Source organism: Oncorhynchus tshawytscha, linkage group LG03, assembly GCF_018296145.1.
Source record: "Oncorhynchus tshawytscha isolate Ot180627B linkage group LG03, Otsh_v2.0, whole genome shotgun sequence".
Lineage (NCBI taxonomy): Eukaryota > Metazoa > Chordata > Actinopteri > Salmoniformes > Salmonidae > Oncorhynchus > Oncorhynchus tshawytscha.
Genome location: NC_056431.1, coordinates 77777300 through 77803683, shown reverse-complemented (window position 1 = coordinate 77803683; position 26384 = coordinate 77777300). Strand labels below are relative to the sequence as shown.

The 26384-nt window shown below is 46.0% G+C and overlaps 1 protein-coding gene across 2 annotated transcripts in view; it reads right to left on the bottom strand.

The window, feature by feature from the left end:
* LOC112239088 (receptor-type tyrosine-protein phosphatase-like N) overlaps positions 1-26384 on the bottom strand; it is a 131198-nt gene that overhangs the window by 80369 nt on the left and 24445 nt on the right. For both annotated transcript variants that reach the window (XM_042320034.1, XM_042320033.1), the window contains exons 3-6: positions 18634-18744; positions 16379-16478; positions 15567-15972; positions 7005-7341 (exon numbers count right to left, since the gene is read on the bottom strand). In XM_042320034.1, coding sequence (XP_042175968.1) covers positions 7005-7341; positions 15567-15972; positions 16379-16478; positions 18634-18744 — 954 coding nt within the window. The remainder of the gene's footprint in view (positions 1-7004; positions 7342-15566; positions 15973-16378; positions 16479-18633; positions 18745-26384) is intronic.

The following is a 26384-nucleotide window of genomic DNA, read 5'->3' as shown; positions in this document are numbered from 1 at the left end:
CTTGTTGCGTACAGCTAAAAAAGTAGTAAGTGGTCAAAAAGTTGCTAATTAGCTAAAATGATCCGTGATGAGATTCAAACTTGCAAAGTTTGGAATACTACATGTTTACGTTATACACCCACCCTGACCACCCAACCAACCACCCTGACCACCGAACCACCCACCCTGACCACCCAACCAACCACCCTGACCAACCAACCAACCAACCACCCTGACCACCCACCCTGACCACCCAACCACCCACCCTGACCACCCAACCACCCACCCTGAACAACCACCCAACCAACCACCCTGACCACCCAACCACCCACCCTGAACACCCAACCACCCACCCGACCACCCAACCACCCACCCGACCACCCAACCCCCACCCTGACCACCCAACCACCCACCCTGACCACCCAACCAACCACCCAGACCACCCAACCAACCACCCTGACCAACCAACCAACCACCCTGACCACCCAACCACCCACCCTGACCACCCAACCACCCAACCTGACCAACCAACCAACCACCCTGACCACCCAACCACCCAACCTGACCAACCAACCAACCACCCACCCTGACCACCCAACCACCCACCCTGACCACCCAACCACCCACCCTGACCACCCAACAAACCACCCTGACCAACCAACCAACCAACCACCCTGACCACCCACCCTGACCACCCAACCACCCACCCTGACCACCCAACCACCCACCCTGACCACCCAACCAACCACCCACCCTGACCACCCACCCCACCCTGACCACCCAACCACCCACCCTGACCACCCACCAACCACCCTGACCACCCAACCACCCACCCTGACCACCCAACCAACCAACCACCTGACCACCCAACCAACCACCCTGACCACCCAACCACCCCACCCTGACCACCCAACCACCCACCCTGACCACCCAACCAACCACCCTGACCAACCAACCAACCACCCCCTGACCACCCAACCACCCACCCATCCTGACCACCCAACCACCCACCCTGACCACCCCAACCACCACCCCCTGACCACCCAACCACCCAACCACCCACCCTGACCACCCAACCACCCACCCTGACCACCCAAACAACCACCCTGACCACCCACCCTGACCACCCAACCACCCACCCTGACCACCCACCCTGACCACCCACCAACCACCCTGACCACCCAACCAACCAACCACCCACCAACCACCCTGACCACCCAACCACCCACCCTGACCAAACCAACCAACCAACCAACCACCCTGACCACCCACCCTGACCACCCAACCAACCACCCTGACCACCCAACCACCCACCCTGACCACCCAACCACCCCTGACCAACCAACCAACCAACCACCCTGACCACCCACCCTGACCACCCAACCACCCACCCTGACCACCCAACCAACCACCCTGACCAACCAACCAACCAACCATCCTATCCACCCACCCTGACCACCCAACCACCCACCCTGACCACCCAACCACCCACCCTGACCAACCAACCAACCAACCACCTGACCACCCACCCTGACCACCCAACCACCCACCCTGACCACCCAACCACCCACCCTGACCACCCACCCTGACCACCCAACCACCCACCCTGACCACCCAACCACCCACCCTGACCATCCACCCTGACCACCCAACCACCCACCCTGACCACCCAACCACCCACCCTGACCACCCAACCAACCACCCTGACCAACCACCCAACCACCCACCCTGACCACCCAACCACCCACCCTGACCACCCAACCATCCACCCTGACCAACCAACCACCCTGACCACCCAACCACCCACCCTGACCACCCAACCAACCACCCTGACCACCCAACCACCCACCCTGACCACCCAACCACCCACCCTGACCACCCAACCACCCACCCTGACCACCCAACCAACCACCCTGACCACCCAACCAACCACCCTGACCACCCAACCAACCACCCTGACCACCCAACCAACCAACCACCCTGACCACCCAACCACCCACCCTGACCACCCAACCACCCACCCTGACCACCCAACCAACCACCCTGACCACCCAACCAACCACCCTGACCACCCAACCACCCACCCAACCACCCACCCTGACCACCCAACCACCCCCACCCTGACCACCCAACCAACCACCCACCCCCAACCACCCACCCTGATCACCCAACCAACCACCCTGACCACCCAACCACCCACCCTGACCAACCAACCAACCAACCAACCCTGACCAACCACCCAACCAACCACCCTGACCACCCAACCACCCACCCTGACCAACCAACCAACCAACCACCCACCCTGACCACCCAACCACCCACCGGACCTCTGTGAAATGAAAATAATGGCCCTGACTTCTGCAAGCTACATTTGACCTAAACACTCCCTGAATACTTGGGGGGAAAAAACAAGTGTCCCTCCCCCAAAACCCCAAATAATAATTAAAACATGAAGTGGATAGCAGAGAACATGCCTAACGTTTACCCTCACTCCCTGGACAGAACAGAGGCTTAGATATGCAGTTTACCCTCACTCCCTGGACAGAACAGAGCCTTAGATATGCAGTTTACCCTCACTCCCTGGACAGAACAGAGTCTTAGATATGCAGTTTACCCTCACTCCCTGGACAGAACAGAGGCTTAGATATGCAGTTTACCCTCACTCCCTGGACAGAACAGAGGCTTAGATATGCAGTTTACCCTCACTTCCTGGACAGAAGAGAGCCTTAGATTTGCAGTTTTGGAAACTGATCTTTGTCCTGTAACCATTACATGGCAATGCAGGCATTTTGTTAGATCGGGCTGCTAGCCAGAAGGTTATGGGTTCACAGACCAACGTGGACAAGAGTAAAGGTGGAAACATTTCCTTTGTAATAAATAAATAAAATCATTGCATGAATCTATCATCGTATTTTGTAGGTCAGAGAAAGAGATGCCTTTTAGAAAACATTTCAAGTCATTTTACGTCATTTTTACATAGAATGTTTTTTATTTCCTTTATTTATTTAACCTTTATTTAACTAGACAAGTCAGTTAATAAGAACAAATTCTTATTTACAATGACGGCCTATATTAGCAGAATCTTTTTTATTTCCACACCAATGACCAAAACTACAGGCTAAGAATGGACAGAGAGATAGGTCTATGTGTTCATCTTATCACATTTCTCCAATGCCAAATCAGTGTGTCTTGTTTGCAACAAAACTGTCCCTGTTCGAAAATAATTAAATCTTAGGAATTTGAGCTTGGTACTTTCAAAAGTTAGGCCTACCTTTCCACCCCGAGACAGTAGGTCTACAGACACAGAAAAATGTAAGCTTTAAATGCTGGCTACTCATCTTCAGAAGCTTAACCCAACAAGAGAAGCTGTCACAGAAAGTGAACAGCTTAATCAATGGATAGTGACAGAATTAGATTAGTTTCCAAGCAAAGTGAATGTTTTGTCTCCTCGGCTGCAAAAGGTTGTAGCTCAGCCTCTGAATGTCTCTGAAACTAAACACTGATATTCCCATAATGCATCCGAGTCACGTCATTCCCATGACTTTGTTTCTAGCATAAAGCATTGTGGTCTAACGCGCTGTTATAAATCACTTTATGTAATTGGATCGGTTTTATTTTCTGTAAAATCTTAAGCTAACAATGGTTAGGCCTGTGGTTTTCTTCAATAAAAGGTAGGCCCATGGCATACCCTCTCATACCACCTCGATTCAAGTCCTGGTTTTAGCTTAACAGCCCTTCACTGTGTCATGACGCTAGCCCTCTCTAGCAGAGATGTGAACCCTCCCACCCCCCTCTCCTGTTAGGAGGGGGGGCAGTTTTATGACTTTACAACAGTGTCATAAATTCCTGGCAGAGGCCCTCTTCTCCCTTGCCACATGGAGAGAGAGAGAGAGTGTCACAAAGGGACTCTCCCGCCCAAGACAAAGGGACTCTCCCGCCCAAGAGAAAGGGACTCTCCCGCCCAAGAGAAAGGGACTCTCCTGCCCAAGACAAAGGAAATCTCCCGCCCAAGACAAAGGGACTCTCCCGCCCAAGACAAAGGGACTCTCCTGCCCAAGACAAAGGGACTCTCCCGCCCAAGACAAAGGGACTCTCCCGCCCAAGACAAAGGGACTCTCCTGCCCAAGACAAAGGGACTCTCCTGCCCAAGACAAAGGGAGTCTTTCGCCCAAGACAAAGGGACTCTCCCGCCCAAGACAAAGGGACTCTCCCGCCCAAGACAAAGGGACTCTCCCGCCCAAGACAAAGGGACTCTCCTGCCCAAGACAAAGGGACTCTCCCGCCCAAGACAAAGGGACTCTTTCGCCCAAGACAAAGGGACTCTTTCGCCCAAGACAAAGGGACTCTTTCGCCCAAGACAAAGGGACTCTTTCGCCCAAGACAAAGGGACTCTTTCGCCCAAGACAAAGGGACTCTCCCGCCCAAGACAAAGGGACTCTCCCGCCCAAGACAAAGGGACTCTTTCGCCCAAGACAAAGGGACTCTTTCGCCCAAGACAAAGGGAATCTCCTGCCCAAGACAAAGGGACTCTCCTGCCCAAGACAAAGGGAATCTCCCGTCCAAGACAAAGGGAATCTCCCATCCAAGACAAAGGGACTCTCCCGCCCAAGACAAAGGGACTCTCCCGCCCAATTGCACAACGTCCCAGAATTTGAGAATTTAACAATATTTATTTTGTTGAGAATGTGTAAATGGTCGGTGGGTGGGGGTAGGGTGGGGGTGGGTGGGTGGGGGTAGGGTGGGCAGCTACGATCCGTCCACTTTGTTCACCGTTGTGACACCATGGGGGAAAAAAAGAAACGCACAGCCACATTACCCTGCTTTTCCTCAATTATGAGGCTTGCATCTAAAGGTTGGACAAAATGTTTGACTAAGTATAAGAATACTTTGAAAAGATTACAATGTGATTTAAGTCCTCTAAAAAAAATTTTTTTGTTTTTATGGTAACTCGTGTCCAGTCAGTGGCCACGCCCAAGTGAACAGACATTGGTTGGAAATGATGAACCAACCCCTTTACTACATTTCTATAAAAGCCCCACGTGACCCAAAGTCAGTTCCAAATACCATGTGGACTTGTCCTCGCGTTTTAAAAGGGCTAATTCTAATTTCAACTCTACAGAATTGAAAACATGAGAGCCTGCTCCACACGTGAAATTGTATGAACTCTGAACTATTGATCTCTCAAGAAGAAGAGAGTCCTAGATTACAGCCATACAGACTGCAGCTGTAAAGGTAGCAAATCTAGTAAAAACATTGACCGACGCAGAAGACCGCAAGTGAGATGAACATCTCATTCCACAACGACCCGGCAGAATCCACAAAGGGACAATGGTGACCTCGACTCGGCAAACCAGAGCCTCGCATCACCAGCTTAATCGTAAATACTGATTTCATTCCTTTATCCGAACGAGCGATTGTTAAAGTGCATATGTATTCACATTTATGCAAGAATAGGTTCCCATTGTCTTCCTCCGCTCCTCGCTTTTCCTCTCTGAATCTGTCATGCTATAACCAAACTGTTTTTGTTTAGTCCACTAGGGACTTTCCTATCATTGTTAGTAAACAATATCTACTGTTGGATTGTTATGGATTTCTGTGATTATTTAGTTAGTAAATAAAGAATTAATTCAATTTGTATATCGCTGATTCATTATGGAAACTAGGGTTCGTGCCGATGTGCAAGAATTTTACGACGTTTGGTATGAGACAAACAAGGTAAAGAATAATTAATGACTGCTATTGATGTAAAAGATCTTCAGATCTTTAAGAGGGGATTCGGGAGATAGCCGCTCTACATTAACTAATACGTATGTGGTGCCCCATGTTATTCATGAGTTAATTGTTCCATGATTTAAGACAGCAGCTCCACTAACTCACCATCCAGCCCAGTGTTGGAGTTACATTAAGATAGCAGACCCACTAACTCACCATCCAGCCCAGTGGTGGAGCTACATTAAAACCTCTTTGGGCTAGGGGGCAGTATTTTCACGTCCGGATGAAAAGCTTGCCCAAAGTAAACTGCCTGCTACTCAGGCCCAGAAGCTAGAATATGCATATTATTAGTAGATGTGGATGGAAAACACTCTGACGTTTCTAAAACTGTTTGAATAATGTCTGTGATTATAACAGAGCCGACTTGGCAGGCGAAACCCCGAGCACAATCCATCCAGGGAATGTTTTTTTGAGGTCAATATGTTTTCCATTTGTTTTCTATGGTAAAGCCTTTTTAATAGGAATATGCTTGCAGTTCCTATGGCTTCCACTATATGTCAACAGTCTTTAGAATTTGGTTGATGTTTTTCTTTTGAGAAATGAAGAAGTGTTCTTTTCCGTTCCATGGACACATGGAAGTCTTTTGTTACACGCGACCTGGAGCTTTGTTTTCGTCCGGTATTGAGCACAGTATATCCCTTCTTAAATTGTATAGATTATTTATGTTTTAGGGTACCTACAGTCGGATTAGGAATGTTGTTTGAAATGTTTGGACCAAGTTTAAAGATAACTTATTAGATACTTTGTAGGAATGTTGGGCGAGTTGTATTTGTGAATCAAACGCGCCAAATAAATTGACATTTTTGGGACATAAACAAGGACATTATCAAACAAAATGACCATTTGTGATGTTTATGGGACATTTTGGAGTGCCAACAGAAGAAGATCTTCAAAGGTAAGGCATTCATTATATCACTATTTCTGTCTTTTGTCGCGCACCTGCCTGGTTGAAATCTCATTTTCATGTGTTTGTATGCGGGGTGCTGTCCTCAGATAATCGCATGGTTTGCTTTCGCCGTAAAGCCTTTTCGAAATCTGACACCTTGGCTGGATTAACAAGAAGTTAAGCTTTATTCTGATGTATGACACTTGTATGTTTTATCAATTTTTACGATGAGTATTTCCGTTTTTGAATTTGGCGCACTGCAATTTCACTGGGTGTTGTCAAACCAATCGCGTTAATGAGATTCGAGTGGGAGTAGGATAGAAGAGATCCCGAAGAGGTTTTAAGATAGCAAGATCTACTAACTCACCATCCAGCCCAGCCAGAGAGCTGTAGTCATGCTGTGGAAGCTGCTGCTGTTGTCTGGCTCTAGCCATAGCCAGCTCTGTCAGACTGTAGTCCTCTACATAGTCCAGAGGCAGCTCCGGTTCCTCGTAGTAGGGTGGGGCCGGCAGGGCTGCTGCCCCCCGGTGGCGGAATGAGGGCTGTGCAGGGGAAGAGGACAGATAGAGGGAGATGACGTGCTGTAGCAGTTGATGGTCTCTCTCTCTCTGTTTGGCCTGTTGGTATCTGGCGGAGGGGCGGAGCCCTGCGTAGACTCCTCCTCCCTGGTGGAGGGAGCGCTCCATATCTTCCTGGTATCTGTGCTGTAAAACACAGAGAAATGGTTTACGGATGAGGTCTGTGTGTGTGCATGAGTGATTTCATACTTGTAGCCAGGTAAGTCATTGCAAATGTACAGTTATGACTATAACTACTGTTCCCTGATGGAGAGAATCACCAAGTACATGTATACATGTTCAGAATGTTACCTGGTGATATGGTGCTGCTAGACACCATACTCAGAATGTTATCTGGTGATATGGTGCTGCTAGACACCATACTCAGAATGTTACCTGGTGATATGGTGCTGCTAGACAACATACTCAGAATGTTACCTGGTGATATGGTGCTGCTAGACACCATACTCAGAATGTTACCTGGTGATATGGTGCTGCTAGACACCATACTCAGAATGTTACCTGGTGATATGGTGCTGCTAGTGATAGACACCATACTCAGAATGTTACCTGGTGATATGGTGCTGCTAGTGATAGACACCATACTCAGAATGTTACCTGGTGATATGGTGCTGCTAGACACCATACTCAGAATGTTACCTGGTGATATGGTGCTGCTAGACACCATACTCAGAATGTTACCTGGTGATATGGTGCTGCTAGACACCATACTCAGAATGTTACCTGGTGATATGGTGCTGATAGTGATAGACAACATACTCAGAATGTTACCTGGTGATATGGTGCTGGTAGACACCATACTCAGAATGTTACCTGGTGATATGGTGCTGCTAGACACCATACTCAGAATGTTACCTGGTGATATGGTGCTGCTAGACACCATACTCAGAATGTTACCTGGTGATATGGTGCTGCTAGACACCATACTCAGAATGTTACCTGGTGATATGGTGCTGCTAGACACCATACTCAGAATGTTACCTGGTGATATGGTGCTGCTAGACAACATACTCAGAATGTTACCTGGTGATATGGTGCTGATAGACACCATACTCAGAATGTTACCTGGTGATATGGTGCTGCTAGACAACATACTCAGAATGTTACCTGGTGATATGGTGCTGATAGACAACATACTCAGAATGTTACCTGGTGATATGGTGCTGATAGTGATAGACAACATACTCAGAATGTTACCTGGTGATATGGTGCTGCTAGTGATAGACAACATACTCAGAATGTTACCTGGTGATATGGTGCTGCTAGACACCATACTTAGAATGTTACCTGGTGATATGGTGCTGCTAGACAACATACTCAGAATGTTACCTGGTGATATGGTGCTGCTAGTGATAGACAACATATAGAGACAGAATACAGACAGCGGAGTTTAAACCAAGTTTACATACATTATATACAACTAGGTAGAGAAGGCACAGAGCCTCAAGGGAATGAATAGATGTACACATATAGTGGATTTACGGTTGATATACAGTTTAGTACATGAATATACAGAACTAGTCAAAAGTTTGGACACACCTATTCATTCCAGAGTTATTTTTAATTTATTTTTAACCATTTTCTAAATTGTTGAAAAAAAGTATGGAATAACACATATGGAATCACGTAGTAACTAAAAAATATATTTGAGATTTGAGATTCTTCAAAGTAGCCACCCTTTGCCTTGATGACAGCTTTGTGCACTGTTGGCATTCTCTCAACCATTTTCATGAGGTAGTCACCTGGAATGCATTTAAATTAACAGGTGTTTGTGGAAATTCTTTCCTTCTTAATGCATTTGAGCCAATCAGTTGTGTTGTGACAAGATAGGGGTGGTATACAGAAGATAGCCCTATTTAGTAAAATACCAAGTCCAATGTATGACAAGAACATCTCAAATAAGCAAAGAGAAACGACAGTCCATCATCACTTTAAGACCTGAAGGTCAGTCAATACGGAACATTTCAAGAACTTTGAAAGTTTCTTAACGTGCAGTCGCAAAAACCATCAGGCACTATGATGAAACTGGCTCTCATGAGGACTGCCACAGGAAAGATAGACCCAGAGTTACCTCTGCTGCAGAGGATAAGTTCATTACAGTTACCAGCTGCAGAAATTGCAGCCCAATAAATGCTTCACAGAGTTCAAGTACAGACACGACTCATCATCAACTGTTCAGAGGAGACTATGTGAATCAGGCCTTAATGGTCAAATTGACACCAATAATAAGAAGAGACTTGCTTGGACCAAGAAACATGAGCAATAGACATTAGACCGGTGGAAATCTGTCCTTTGGTCTGATGAGTCCAAATTAGAGAGTAGGTGAACGGACGATCTCGGCATGTGTGGTTTCCACTGTGAAGCACGGAGGAGGAGGTGTGATGGTGTGGGGGTGCTTTGCTGGTGACACTGTCTGTGATTTGAATATGGCAACTTCAACGATTGAACTAACTATGTCATGGATGGATCAATCAAATGTATTTATAAACCAATCAATCAAATGTATTTATAAACCAATCAATCAAATGTATTTATAAACCAATCAATCAAATGTATTTATAAACCAATCAATCAAATGTATTTATAAACCAATCAATCAAATGTATTTATAAACCAATCAATCAAATGTATTTATAAACCAATCAATCAAATGTATTTATATAATATGATTTATAGCCATTCTTTGATCTGTGTCCCTAAGTGGAGCCATATTATTTATAGCCATTCTTTGATCTGTGTCCCTAAGTGGAGCCATATTATTTATAGCCATTCTTTGATCTGTGTCCCTAAGTGGAGCCATATTATTTATAGCCATTCTTTGATCTGTGTCCCTAAGTGGAGCCATATTATTTATAGCCATTCTTTGATCTGTGTCCCTACGTGGAGCCATATTATTTATAGCCATTCTTTGATCTGTGTCCCTACGTGGAGCCATATTATTTATAGCCATTCTTTGATCTGTGTCCCTAAGTGGAGCCATATTATTTATAGCTATTCTTTGAACTTCCATAACAGAGTGATAAAAGGCAGATCATCTCCATGAACCAAGGTTGTTTGGGCCAACGGGGAGTAACAAGCATCAACAACAAGCCCTCCCGACGCACCCTCCCCAGTGTGGGCTGAATCAGGCCCCCGGGGAGAAATGTGTAAAAGAGGGTCCTAGGTCAATGGTGCACGAGAGCATCCATTACCAGTGGAGGTCAAAAAACAGCCAACAGCTCCAGGTAATTGATGTGCAGCGCGCTCTGTGACAATGTCCACAACCCCGAATTGAGCTGCACTTACGCAGGGGGGTTGCATCTGTCGTGATCACCTTGATGGATGTAACTTGACTCATAGGGGTCCCCAGAGACAACAGGGTCCGTCCACCGAGCTAGAGCCTGGAGACATGACGGGGACACCTGAAGTGACCGGTCCAGGTGGTGAGATTGCGTCCAAGCTATATGCTGGGAGATTCTCGACTGAGTCTAACTCAAGACCAAAAACGGAATGCGTTGAGATTGAGTCAAACAGCTCTTCTCTTGATTCTCTTTGAAACCCAGACTGAACATGGGAAACCAGCATGGATGTGTGTAATACCACCTGCTCCTTCGACTCCGCTACCACCAGCCAATCGTCCAGGTAGTCCAATATCTTCTACCCCAGACACTGCATGGTTGTCAAGTCCACCTCCACAACTTTGGTGAAAATGCGAGGCAAGACGGACAGCCCAAAAGCGAGGACCAGAAAATTGTAGGCTGCAGCCTCAAAATGGAACCTCAGGAAAATTCTGTTATGGGGAGGGGGATATACAGTATGGCCCCATGAAAGTATGCATCCTTCAAGACAACGGAGGTCAACACGGGCTGTAACAACCGGCTATTCATGAGCATTCTGAATTTGTAGACCCTTAGGTGCTTGTTTAGGGCATGCAGGTCAAAATAGGGGCGCAAAGTCCGGCCCCTTTTGGGAACCAGGAGATTCCGGGTGTACAAGCTGTCCTGGGCCTCTGACATAGGAACCACTGCTTCTGGAGAATTCTCCTTCCTAAAACTGTCTCTGAGGTCTCAGTGATACCGTAAAAACATAGGTGATGCACAACGAATTTTAGCCTGTACCTCAATGTTGCTGTTTGCCTAATCAAGGGAGACACAGCACATGTGCACAGCGAGTCTCCAGTAAAGTGCCATCTGAAGGGGTGGAACACCAGCTTGTGGACTTGGAATTTCCACCACGGATGGACCAGCTTTCCCTTCACACTTGGAAGTAAAATGACACCTGTGGCAAGCAACTTAGTCTGCTCTTGTGGAACAAGACAAGCAGGAGCAGACATGGTGGTGGACCCAGAAGCTTGGGAAGCCAGTTTAGCCACCGGGCCTCTGTCTGCAGACACTCTAGAAGATGAGGCTGCAGCAGCAGCAAGGTAGGAAGACGCGCAGCACTGATGAAAGAAGACACGCAGCACTGATGAAAGAAGACGCGCAGCACTGATGAAAGAAGATGCGCAGCACTGATGAAAGAAGACACGCAGCACTGATGAAAGAAGACACGCAGCACTGATGAAAGAAGACATGCAGCACTGATGAAAGAAGACGCGCAGCACTGATGAAAGAAGACACGCAGCACTGATGAAAGAAGACATGCAGCACTGATGAAAGAAGACACGCAGCACTGATGAAAGAAGACATGCAGCACTGATGAAAGAAGACATGCAGCACTGATGAAAGAAGACACGCAGCACTGATGAAAGAAGACATGCAGCACTGATGAAAGAAGACGCACAGCACTGAGGAATGGCTCCTGCTTATTTTTTCCTGCATAGACTCCAGGGCCAAACCAAACAACCCCGTAGGAGAAAATCATCTCATCCAAGTACAGCTGCCAGTCTCTCTCCGGCACCTGCGACAAAGTCAACCAAATGTGCCGCAGCGTGCGGTAGCGCCCATGCTTTTCCCAAAGCGCTGAGACGATGAACAGGACATGATGAAACCGACCGTAGCACAAATCTCATCTAGGAGCTTTGTGTGGGGCTCCCCAGCAGCCAGAACTGTTGCCAGGTCAGCCAACAGCTCAATCTGGTAAACCTGCAGCTTTGCAACTGTAGGTTCAGGGTCCGGGCTGCCACACCCCTGGGCCCGGTACACCCTCTCAAGCTGCGCCCCCCTGAAAAATGACAGTGCTTATTTGGGAGTGACGGGTTGGGGTTAACCATCGCTTTGTTAGCCAATGGGACTAGGTAGCCAGCTAGTTTCCCATCCCATCCACCGGAGGCACGTGGACAAGCCCCACACTCTCCAGCCCTCCACATCCATGAAGTGGGAATACCCATGCAACATTAGCTTGGGCCCAGGTCATCTAATCGATGACGTCTGGAAAAAGAGGCAAGCAGCGCTTGACTGTGGCTAGCACCAGTGGCAGCTATTTCCCACCAAACCGGGAAGCCTTTCACAGCTGGTGGAGGAGGATGGACACTCCACTTATAAGCGTCTCAATGAGCGGAAGCCAGGGATTCCCATGCTACATCCACAGCAGGGTAGTGTGTAACAGGTCACACGTCATCAGAGCACAACACATGCTGAACTTGTGTACTATTTTACCTTTACTATTCTACCTTTACTAATCTACCTTTACTATTCTACCTTTACTATTCTACCTTTACTATTCCACCTTTACTATTCCACCTTTACTATTCTACCTTTACTATTCTACCTTTACTATTCTACCTTTACTATTCTACCTTTACTATTCTACCTTTACTATTCTACCTTTACTATTCCACCTTTACTAATCTACCTTTACTATTCCACCTTTACTAATCTACCTTTACTATTCTACCTTTACTATTCTACCTTTACTATTCTACCTTTACTATTCTACCTTTACTAATCTACTAATCTATCTAATTTACTATTCTATTCTACCTTTACTATTCCACCTTTACTAATCTACCTTTACTAATCTACCTTTACTATTCTACCTTTACTATTTTACCTTTACTATTCTACCTTTACTATTCTACCTTTACTATTCTACCTGTTTAATTCAGATCCCGCGACACAGTTAACCTCAGTTGCTGGGACTGTTGCTATATGTCCCGCGATACCGCTAAAGTCCGAAGAGCTGTTGCTTGGCGAAGCAGCTAGCCTAGCTGCTAGCTATCAAGCTAGCCAAGTTTACTTTAACAGTTTGAACACAGCCCGCGACGTGGTTAGCCCTTGTGTCTGGCACCGTGGATAGTTCCGGGCTTGTAGCTGTTTAAATCCCTGCTGTTTGTGGCCATTTCCATTGGACCTGTGAGCTGTGCTGGCTGGAATTACGTGGTTTTACCAACATTAGCCTTCGTTGCCACCATCATGCCTCCAAAAGTTAAAGATCTTTTAAAATCAACAACACGATGTATACAAGCAATTGTTTCAGCAACAGGAAAATAGCTTCAAGTGCTTTGTCCAAATACTGGTGGACTCAACTAACAAAAGAATGGATGATCTGACCAGAACAGTTTGCAGTTCTCCCCGGGAGAATGTGGATGTCATGAAAGAGACAGACTTACAGCAAGATGACAAACTGTAAGTGTATTCGAGATGACATCAGCACTGTCTGTGAATCATTGCTACAGATGACCAGGAAAAAAATACTATCCAGATGGACAATCCAGGAGGAACAAGGTTGTTGTGATGTCATACCAGAGTCTCCACCTGGATGGAGACTGAAGAGAAAGTGAGAACAATTATCAGTGAAAAAAGCTGCAGATGGAACGTAGGCAGATTGAGGTGGAGCTCGTTGTAACGAGCCCAGGTGACAGTCTCAGGTTGATAGTGGTGAAGTTCCTAAGGTTCAAGGACAAGATGGCTGTTCTGAAGAGAGCCAAGAACTTGAGAGGAGCCAGAGGCGGAAAAAAACCCATGGAAGCTACCAGAAAGCTGCCAGAAAGCTGCCAGAAAGCATGGTGTCATTGCTTACATCCCCTACGATAAGCTCATTGTCCACCACGGGAGGTTGGGCTCGTGGTAATGGCTGGAGCAGAATAGGTGGATTGGTATCAATATATCAGCTTTCCGACTGTTTGATGCCATTCCATTTGCCTCGTTCTGGAAATTATTATGAGCTGTCCTCCCTTCAGCAGCCTCCTGTGTTGTCCACCCTCCTTCCAGAAAGCCTGGGAGGAGCCGAGAGAACCCAAGAGAACTCTCCTCGGTTATCGTCACAGCCGTGTATATCTCCCTGCTTCCGGGTCAGCAGCTCCAGTCCACACACACGCACACACACACCTGATTGACTGAATGTTAGCTCAACAATGTTTTTAATTGTACTTAGTTTTTCTCCATGTTATGTCTATCTCTGATAAGCTACACAGGAAAGGGCTAAGAATTGACCATATTAATATATGTAGCTTTCAAAATAAGGTTAACTTAAGAAACTAAAACAGGAAGCGCTCGTGCTTAGGTCTATCCAACGCTGGTTTGACCAATCGGATTCCACGCTTCAAGATTGCTTCGATCATATGCCACACCTGTCAGGTGGATGGATTATCTTGGCAAAGGAGAAATGCTCACTAACAGGGATGTAAAAAAAAATTCTTACTAAATAATAATATTTTGGCCTGTAGGAAAATTCTGTGATTTTTAAAAATTTCAGCTCACGAAACATGGGACCAATACTTTACGTGTTGCGTTTATATTTAAATATATTTATAAAAATATATATATATTTATATTTTTAGTTCAGTTGGAGTAAAGCCTGATACATTTTTTTGTTCTAAATGTTTGTTTAAGAAATGTGTGAAATTTTCTGTTCAGGTCCAGGCGAAGAGCAGGAAGAATTGAAGGGAGGAATTCATGCCTCGAGTTCATCACCTGTAGAAGGCGGGGCTTCAAGTGAGGTACCTCGAGTTTATCACCTGTAGAAGGCGGGGCTTCAAGTGAGGTACCTCGAGTTTATCACCTGTAAAAGGCGGGGCTTCAAGTGAGGTACCTCGAGTTTATCACCTGTAGAAGGCGGGGCTTCAAGTGAGGTACCTCGAGTTTATCACCTGTAGAAGGCGGGCCTTCAAGTGAGGTACCTCGAGTTTATCACCTGTAGAAGGCGGGGCTTCAAGTGAGGTACCTCGAGTTTATCACCTGTAGAAGGCGGGGCTTCAAGTGAGGTACCTCGAGTTTATCACCTGTAGAAGGCGGGGCTTCAAGTGAGGTACGGTGTTCATTGGACTTGTCAGGTGTGATTCTATTGTTCTTCAGTAGAGGGTGCTTGCGCGTAAACTCCCAATAGTTGTATTGTACAGAGTTTACCGAAAGTGGACAAATTATCTTTACAATATAACGTTTGTTGTGTGTCTGAGTGTCTGTGTTAACATGCATGGCTGTAGCCTACAGTACCTGTTGGTAGGTAAAGGGGTCCATGGGAGATGTCTGCATGCGGAGGGGGGACTGGAGATGGTCTACTATCAAGTGGTCCTGGTGTCTGTCAACCTGACTGGGGTATCCTCCCTGATTGGAGGAGCTGCTGGGGTATCCTCCCTGACTGGAGGAGCTGCTGGGGTATCCTCCCTGCTTAGAGGAGCTGCTGGGGTATCCTCCCTGACTGGAGGAGCTGCTGGGGTATCCTCCCTGCTTAGAGGAGCTGCTGGGATATCCTCCCTGCTTAGAGGAGCTGCTGGGGTATCCTCCCTGACTGGAAGAGCTGCTGGGGTATCCTCCCTGACTGGAGGAGCTGCTGGGGTATCCTCCCTGACTGGAGGAGCTGCTGAGGTGTGCTCTCTGATTGGAGGAGCTCTGCTTGGTTCTGGTAGGGAGTACAAGCCAAGGGGGAGAGTTTAGCAGATCAGAGAGAGTCATTCAACATAGGAGTGCTCAGAATAGGAGTGCTGATATAGGATCAACTTTGCTTTCTAGGTCATAGTTAATCAAATGTTATACAGACATGGGGGACCTGTTCCTAGTCTGAGACACTTTTTGAATACGGGCCCTGAGCATAGTGCTGCTTCCGTCTACTACACAGAGGTCTATAAGACACACAAGACAATGTTGGATAGTCTAGAGAAAAAGCTCACTGGACTAAATCCACTTTCAGTTCCTGTAAGCATCTTTACATTCACAGCTACACAGAGACAAAATACTACTGGATAGACCAGCTGGGAGAAGGCCTAGAGGTCAACTTTACATTCTCCCAAATCTATTAGTATCCTTACTGTGAAAAGGAGGAGGCCTTTAGGGACTGTGTGGTGTGAGGAACTCTGCTCAGCTCTTTGGCAACAACGTACTGGGTAATGTCATCCTGCCAGGACAGACCTACAAATGGACAATTGGGATAAAGAATATTTGCTTAGGTAATTCATATTTTTAGGAACATGTTGAATCAATGTTGTATTTGAAAATGAGTCGATTTTTGGTTAAGTCAGCTAAAAAGTCATCGTAAAACACAGGGGGCTCTATTTTCTGGTGCTAAGGAGGCGCAAGGGTCAAACGCAAGTTAGTTTGCAATTTGGTCAAGTGGCGCACTGGCATTTTCCTGCCTTAACGCTAAGTTTGGCTATTCAACATAATTTCCCAGCCTTATTAAAGCCAGGTTTGGTCATTCAACAACATTTCCCAGCCCGAAATGCTAGATTTGGCAATTCGACATCAGCTCACTTGCACTGAGGTGGGAAGCTTGGCAGTATATGAGGTGTGTCCTTAAAAACAAGCGCAAAAGTGACCATTTAATGGAGAGCTAATGGGACGTTTTAATACCCACAAAAAAAGCAGCACTTAGCAGTAACACGGGTGGCAATGACGTGTATTTAGAGAGCGAAAGCCCAGTGTATTTAGAGAGCGAAAGCCCAGTGTATTTAGAGAGTGAAAGCCCAGTGTATTTAGAGAGCGAAAGCCCAGTGTATTTAGAGAGCGAAAGCCCAGTGTATTTAGAGAGCGAAAGCCCAGTGTATTTAGAGAGCGAAAGCCCAGTGTATTTAGAGAGTGAAAGCCCAGTGTATTTAGAGAGCGAAAGCCCAGTGTATTTAGAGAGCGAAAGCCCAGTGTATTTAGAGAGTGAAAGCCCAGTGTATTTAGAGAGCGAAAGCCCAGTGTATTTAGAGAGCGAAAGCCCAGTGTATTTAGAGAGTGAAAGCCTAGTGTATTTAGAGAGCGAAAGCCCAGTGTATTTAGAGAGCGAAAGCCCAGTGCATTTAGAGAGCGAAAGCCCAGTGTATTTAGAGAGCGAAAGCCCAGTGCATTTAGAGAACGAAAGCCCAGTGTATTTAGAGAGCGAAAGCCCAGTGTATTTAGAGAGCGAAAGCCCAGTGTATTTAGAGAGTGAAAGCCCAGTGTATTTAGAGAGTGAAAGCCCAGTGTATTTAGAGAGCGAAAGCCCAGTGTATTTAGAGAGCGAAAGCCCAGTGCATTTAGAGAGCGAAAGCCCAGTGTATTTAGAGAGCGAAAGCCCAGTGTATTTAGAGAGTGAAAGCCCAGTGTATTTAGAGAGCGAAAGCCCAGTGCATTTAGAGAGCGAAAGCCCAGTGCATTTAGAGAGCGAAAGCCCAGCCTTTCCTGCCACAGTTCCCATGGAAGGAGAGATGTTTCTTTTTGTGTTGGAGAATTTCCTATTTAGAAACATTAAAAAACAAATGGGATCCCCCCCATCCCTCCATTGAATTAAAAACCAAGCATAGCCTACCCACCCTTTAATCAATGCTGGTTTAGAAGCATTGCATAGGTGCGATCCTACGCTAGGATCGGCTAGGCTCGGCTAGGCTAGGCTAAGTTCGGGCCGGCTAGGCTCGGCTAAGCTCGGCTAGGCTCGGCTAAGCTCGCCTAGGCTCGGCTAGGCTCAGCTCAGCTAGGCTAGGTTCAGCTAGGCTAGGTTCGTCTAGGCTAGAATCGGATAGGTTTAGCTAGGCTTGGCTAGGCTAGGCTAGGTTCGGCTATGCTAAGTTCCGCTACGCTAGGTTCGGCAAGGTTTGGCTAGGCTCGGCTAGGCTCATTGAAGCCAATTTCAACAATGTTGGCTATTGAGCAAACACGGGATGTTTTTTAAAAACTTTTGCTAACACTTGTTACTGTAGCCTATGCTATTTAATAAACTGTAATATCAATCCACAGTCGACCAGGACGAGAATATTCCGCGCACACAGCCAAATTGGAGTTGATGACAACTCAAAGACCGTCAATAACCTACAGAACCGGAGACAAACATGCAACATTAAGACAATGGATGTGTTGATTGGCTAGTGAGTGGCCAAGGCCTCGTCACACCAACAATTTGTTTATATCAAAACCCAGCCCTCTTGCACCACCGCCAGCTATTAGGCCTCATAATTATGGATATGAAAATAACACAAATATTTGTGACACACCCACGGACCTAGAGCTAAGATTTACCTTCTTTTCGTTGTTGTTGTTGGTTTGTTTAAAATAGAGCCCCTAGATTTCAACCACATGCAGTGGTTGTGTCAGGCTGTTGACTCACCCTGTAGCATGAGCTGCTTGAGGACTTCCTGCATCCTCTTCAAAACAGGAAATGACACCTGGTACTGCACCTGGTCCTGCTTAGAGGTACGGCACTGCCCAAAGAGACCGTCTATAACACACAGCAGAACACATCAACACACAACACACACACACACACACACACACACACACACACACACACACAAACACAAACACACACACACACACACACACACACAACACACACACACACACACACACACACACACACACACACACACACACACACACACACACACACACACACACACACACACACACACACACACACACACACACGTACACACACGGTTTCTCCATCCTGGAGGGGGAAATCAATCATTTCCAGGCCCAGGGGCAGTACTAATCTGTGATGACCTAAATGCCAGAACCGGACAAGAACCTGACACCCTCAGCAAACAGGGGGACAAACACCTGCCTGCAGGTGACAGCATTCCCTCCCCCATATGCCCCCCTAGGCACAACTATGACAACATAACCAACAAAAATGGGTCACAACTCCTGCAGCTCTGTCACACGCTGGGTATGTACATAGTCAATGGTAGGCTTCGAGGGGACTCCTATGGTAGGTACACCTATAGCTCATCTCTTGGCAGTAGTACTGTAGACTACTTTATCACTGAAGTCTCTCAGAGCGTTCACAGTCAGTCCACTGACAGCCCTATCAGATCACAGCAAAATCACAGTCTACTTGAACAGAGCAATACTCAATCATGAGACATCAAAGCCACACATTCTACTTGAATTCAATCCCTTTTAGACAACTTCCTGGACAAAATGTTTCACTGTAATAGTGAAGGTGTAAACTTGGCAGTAGAAAATCTTAACAGTATATTTGACTTCTCAGCTTCCCCATTAAATCTAAAAATCTTAAATAGAAAACCGAAGAAAAAGAACAACAATGACAAATGTTTTGATGAAGAACACAAAAATCTAAGAAAGAAATTGAGAAACCTGTCCAACCAAAAACATAGAGACCCGGAAAACCTGAGTCTACGGCTTCACTATAGTGAATCACTAAAACAATACAGAAATACACTACGGAAAAAGAAGGAACAGCACGTCAGAAATCAGCTGAATGTAACTGAAGAATCCATAGACTCTAACCACTTCTGGGAAAATTGGAAAACACTAAACAAACAACAACACAAAGAATTATCCATACAAAATGGAGATGTATGGGTAAACCACTTCTCCAATCTTTTTGGAGAACAGCAAAAACATATACAGGATCAAATACAAAGCTATCAACTATTAAAGACTATCAGAACCCACTGGATTCTCCAATTACATTGAATGAGCTACAGGACAAAATAAAAACCCTCCAACCCTAAAAGGCCTGTGGTGTTGATGGTATCCTCAATGAAATGATCAAATATACAGACAACAAATTCCAATTAGCTATACTAAAACTCTTTAACATCATTCTTAGCTCTGGCATCTTTCCCAATATTTGGAACCAAGGACTGATCCACAAAAGTGGAGACAAATTTGACCCCAATAACTACCGTGGGATATGCGTCAACAGCAACCTTGGGAAAATCCTCTGCATTATCAATAACAGCAGACTCGTACATTTCCTCAGTGAAAACAATGTACTGAGCAAATGTCAAATTGGCTTTTTATCGTACGACAGACCACGTATTCACTCTGCACACCCTAATTGACAAACAAACAAACCAAAACAAAGGCAAAGTCTTCTCAAGATTTCATAAAAGCCTTTGACTCAATTTGCCATGAGGGTCTGCTATACAAATTGATGGAAAGTGGTGTTGGGGAAATTCATACGACATTATAAAATCCATGTACACAAACAACAAGTGTGCAGTTAAAATAGGCAAAAAAAAAACACATTTCTTCCCACAGGGCCGTGGGGTGAGACAGGGAGCTTAAAACCTCATAGGCGGGACGCCAATGTCTCAACTGGCCAATTGCCAGGGGAAATGCAGAGCTCCAGATTCAAATAAAATACTATAAAATGTATTAAATCACACATGTAAGATACTCAATTAAAGCTACACTCGTTGTGAATCCAGCCAACATGTCAGATTTTAAAAATGCTTTTCGGCGAAAGCATACGAAGCTATTATCTGATAGCCTGCATATATATATATATATATACATACACATATATAATATGACATTTGTAATGTCTTTATTGTTTTGAAACTTCTGTATGTGTTATGTTTACTGTTAATTTTGATTGTTTATTTCACTTTTGTATATTGTCTACTTCACTTGCTTTGGCAATGTTAACACATGTTTCCTATGCCAATCAAGCCCCTTGAATTGAATTGAATTTGAAAGGGAGAGAGATACCCACTCTGACTCTGACTCATAACTGAGTCATAACTGAATGAAAATTATACTGCGGTGAAACCAGCTCTCTATCCCTCTCTGATTCAGAAGGGTTGGGTTAAATGTGGAAGACAAATTTCAGTTGAAAGCATCCTCTCACTTCCATAGTGAACTCAGCCCTCTCTCTCCTCTCTCCTTCATAGTGAACTCACCCCTCTCTCTCTACTCCACAGTGAACCCAGCCCTCTCTCTCTACTCCACAGTGAACTCAGCCCTCTCTCTCCTCTCTCCTTCATAGTGAACTCACCCCTCTCTCTCTACTCCACAGTGAACCCAGCCCTCTCTCTCTACTCCACAGTGAACCCAGCCCTCTCTCTCTACTCCACAGTGAACCCAGCCCTCTCTCTCCTCTCTCCTTCATAGTGAACTCACCCCTCTCTCTCTACTCCACAGTGAACTCACCCCTCTCTCTCTACTCCACAGTGAACCCAGCCCTCTCTCTCTTTCTTTCATAGTGATCTCAGCCCTCTCTCTCCACTCTCCTCCAGAGTAAACTCAGCTGTCTCTCTCTCTCTCCATGAAAAAGACATGAGTCACTTTTATTAATAGGACTGGAGGACAGAGGGGTGAATGGATGGGGGATGGAGGGAATGGGGGAATATAGGGGTGAATGGATAGGGGATGGAGGGAATGGGGGGAATAGAGGGGTGAAAGGAGTGGGGTGGAGTGAATGGGGGAATATAGGGGTGAATGGATAGGGATGGAGGGAATGAGGGAACAGAGGGGTGAAGAGATGGGGAATGGAGGGAATGAGGGAACAGAGGGGTGAAGAGATGGGGAATGGAGGGAATGGGGGTGAAGAGATGGGGGATGGAGGGAATGAGGGAATAGAGGGTGAAGAGATGGGGAATGGAGGGAATGGGGGTGAAGAGATGGGGGATGGAGGGAATGAGGGAATAGAGGAGTGAAGAGATGGGGAATGGAGGGAATGGGGAACAGAGGGGTGAAGAGATGGGGAATGGAGGGAATGGGGGAACAGAGGGGTGAAGAGATGGGGAATGGAGGGAATGGGGGAATAGAGGGGTGAAGAGATGGGGAATGGAGGGAATGGGGGAACAGAGGGGTGAAGAGATGGGGGATGGAGGGAATGGGGAACAGAGGGGTGAAGGGATGGGGAATGGAGGGGTGAAGAGATGGGGAATGGAGGGAATGGGGGGAATAGAGGGGTGAAGAGATGGGGAATGGAGGGAATGGGGAACACAGGGGTGAAGAGATGGGGAATGGAGGGAATGGGGGAATAGAGGGGTGAAGAGATGGGGAATGGAGGGAATGGGGAATAGAGTGATGAAGGGGTGAAGGGGGTATGATGGAGACTGATACCCCATTTCATTGATCCCCAATCCTTAGGTAAAGCTGGACAGTTCAACGTGAATGTCAATACACACAATAGGCTGACTGGGGTGGTGATTTCACACAGTCACAGTCCCTGATAAGAGCTATCGACAATTAATATTTGTGTAAACAGTTGTGTTCTGTGGGTGTCACTGAGTAGACTGATACCACATTCCATTACTCCACATTGTTTATCATTATCTAGTCTAAATATGGCATGATTCCACTAATTGTATCTATTTGCATCACTATCAAAGAGGGACTTTTATTTAGAAGGCTGAACCGCACATTCCACTATTGTGGGTAACCCTTCACAACACATAATCTGGTCCCAGAGTTGACATATCTGTGGTTTCCCCGCAAACTGGGCTACTTGGAAACTATGTCGGAGGTGGAAATGTATTGGTCGGAGGGTTGCAGGTGGAAATGTATTGGTCTGAGGGTTGCAGGTGGAAATGTATTGGTCTGAGGGTTGCAGGTGTAAATGTATTGGTCTGAGGGTTGCAGGTGATAATGTATTGGTCTGAGGGTTGCAGGTGATAATGTATTGGTCGGAGGGTTGCAGGTGGAAATGTATTGGTCTGAGGGTTGCAGGTGATAATATATTGGTCTGAGGGTTGCAGGTGGAAATGTATTGGTCTGAGGGTTGCAGGTGGAAATGTATTGGTCTGAGGGTTGCAGGTGGAAATGTATTGGTCTGAGGGTTGCAGGTGGAAATGTATTGGTCTGAGGGTTGCAGGTGATAATATATTGGTCTGAGGGTTGCAGGTGGAAATGTATTGGTCTGAGGGTTGCAGGTGATAATGTATTGGTCTGAGGGTTGCAGGTGGAAATGTATTGGTCTGAGGGTTGCAGGTGGGAATGTATTGGTCGGAGGGTTGCAGGTGATAATGCATTGGTCTGAGGGTTGCAGGTGGAAATGTATTGGTCTGAGGGTTGCAGGTGGAAATGTATTGGTCTGAGGGTTGCAGGTGGAAATGTATTGGTCGGAGGGTTGCAGGTGATAATGTATTGGTCGGAGGGTTGCAGGTAAAAAGTATACATACTATGTACAGACTCAGTGAGCAGAGCCTTGCTATTGAGAGAGGCCACCGTAGGCAGACCTGGCTCCCAAGAGAAGACAGGCTATGTACACACTAACTGTCACGTTCTGACCTTTATTTCCTTTGTTTTGTCATTATTTAGTATGGTCAGGGCGTGAGTTGGGGTGGGCAGTCTATGTTTGTTTTTCTATGATTTGGGTATTTCTATGTTTCGGCCTAGTATGGTTCTCAATCAGAGGCAGAGCTGTCATTAGTTGTCTCTGATTGAACATCATACTTAGGTAGCCTGGGTTTCACTGTGTGTTTGTGGGTGATTGTTCCTGTCTCTGTGTTTGCACCAGATAGGGCTGTTTTGGGTTTTCACGTTTCTTGTTTTTGTTAGTTTGTTCATGTGAAGTGATTTATTAAAACATGAATCAAAATAACCACGCTGCGCTTTGGTCCGCCTCTACTTCACCCCAAGAGAACCGTTACACTAACCACAAAATGAGGTGGAAACTGAGCTGGCACTTCTTAACCTCTGGCCAAAACTATGACCATATTCGAGACACATATTGATAAATAACGTGCGACAAAGCACAGGAAAACGACTTCACGCGCTCTAGAGCACTTTAGATACATTTGCTTAGAGGTTGTTTAAACTGCATTCTAATGTCGACTTTTTGCTTATGGAAAACCGTATCAAGCGAAGGGTTTTCGGCGTAATCAGTGGACATTTGAAATGGAAGTGATGGTACTCCTTTGCCTTGTTACAGGCTATTTATTAAATCTGTTTTCCTGCTCCAGGTAGGCTAACAGTAACAGTCAGATTAAGCTACAGGTAAAAAAAAAAAAAAAAACACTGGCTGTTGTTGACAAACATGGGCCTATTCAGTTCATAACTATATTATTAATAGTTGATTCAGGGATTGAAACGACGACCCCCATCTTCAGTAGGCTATTCCAGCAGGGTGAAAGAAGCACTTCTTATCTCGAAATCGCCTCGCTATTCATACGAAATAAAATCAATTTGAACAAACTGCTAAAAGGGTTTATTTTCCATGACATCTTGCCTAGGTTATTGTAGGCTATTTGAAATAATATGTAGGCCTATCATGGTCTATAGGTTACCTACATCTAGCAAACCAAACCATGGCAAAATGTAAAGACAATCATAAACCCAGATTTGAGTCAGTAGACCTAGTCTATGGCTATAAGTATATATTACCGCGACTAACCCTAACCCTGTAAATAACTTCATTATTGTTATTTTATTGTGTAACTGTGTGTCACGCCCTGGTCTTAGTATTTAGTGTTTTCTTTATTATTCTGGTCAGGCCAGGGTGTGACATGGGTTTATTATGTGGTGTGTTTTGTCTTGGGGTTTTAGTAGGTATTGGGATTCTGGCTTAGTAGGGTTATCTAGAAAAGTCTATGGTTGCCTGAAGCGGTTCTCAATCAGAGGCAGATGATTCTCGTTGTCTCTGATTGGGAACCATATTTAGGCAGCCATATTCTTTGAGTGTTTTGTGGGTGATTGTTCCTGTCTCTGTGTTAGTTGTCACCAGATAGGCTGTATAGGTTTTCACATTCCGTTTGTTGTTTTTGTATTGTTCGTTTTTCGTTATTAAACATGTATCTAACTTACCACGCTGCATTTTGGTCCGACTCTCTTTCACCGCAAGAAAACCGTAACAGAATCACCCACCACAACAGGACCAAGCGGCGTGGCGACAGGCAGCGGCAGCAGGAGTATACGACTTGGGAGGAAATAGACAGGTGGGCGGTCGACCCAGAGAGAGTGCCGGAGCCCGCCTGGGATTCGCTGGAGCAGTGCGAAGAGGGTTATAGGAGAATGGAGTTGGAGAGACAAGCACGGCGGCGCGGAAGGAAGCCCGAGAGTCAGCCCCAAAAATGTATTGGGGGGGGCTCAGGGAGAGTGTGGCAGAGTCAGGGTTCAGACCTGAGCCAACTCCCCCTGTTTATCGTGAGAAGCAGCGATCACAGGACTTCTTGACTTGGGGGAGATATTGGACGGAAAAGGACCCTGGGCACAGCCTGGAGAATATCGCCGCCCCAAGGAAGAACTGGAGGCGGCGCGGAGAGGCGCTGGTATGAAAATCAAATCAAATCAAATCAAATTTTATTTGTCACATATACATGGTTAGCAGATGTTAATGCGAGTGTAGCGAAATGCTTGTGCTTCTAGTTCCGACAATGCAGTAATAACGAACAAGTAATCTAACTAACAATTCCAAAAAAAACTACTGTCTTATACACAGTGTAAGGGGATAAAGAATATGTACATAAGGATATATGAATGAGTGATGGTACAGAGCAGCATAGGCAAGATACAGTAGATGATATCGAGTACAGTATATACATATGAGATGAGTATGTAAACCAAGTGGCATAGTTAAAGTGGCTAGTGATACATGTATTACATAAGGATGCAGTCGATGATATAGAGTACAGTATCTACCTATGCATATGAGATGAATAATGTAGGGTAAGTAACATTATATAAGGTAGCATTGTTTAAAGTGGCTAGTGATATATTTACATCATTTCCCATCAATTCCCATGATTAAAGTGGCTGGAGTAGAGTCAGTGTCATTGACAGTGTGTTGGCAGTAGCCACTCAATGTTAGTGGTGGCTGTTTAACAGTCTGATGGCCTTGAGATAGAAGCTGTTTTTCAGTCTCTCGGTCCCAGCTTTGATGCACCTGTACTGACCTCGCCTTCTGGATGACAGCGGGGTGAACAGGCAGTGGCTCGGGTGGTTGATGTCCTTGATGATCTTTATGGCCTTCCTGTAGCATCGGGTGGTGTAGGTGTCCTGGAGGGCAGGTAGTTTGCCCCCGGTGATGCGTTGTGCAGACCTCACTACCCTCTGGAGAGCCTTACGGTTGAGGGCGGTGCAGTTGCCATACCAGGCGGTGATACAGCCCGCCAGGATGCTCTCGATTGTGCATCTGTAGAAGTTTGTGAGTGCTTT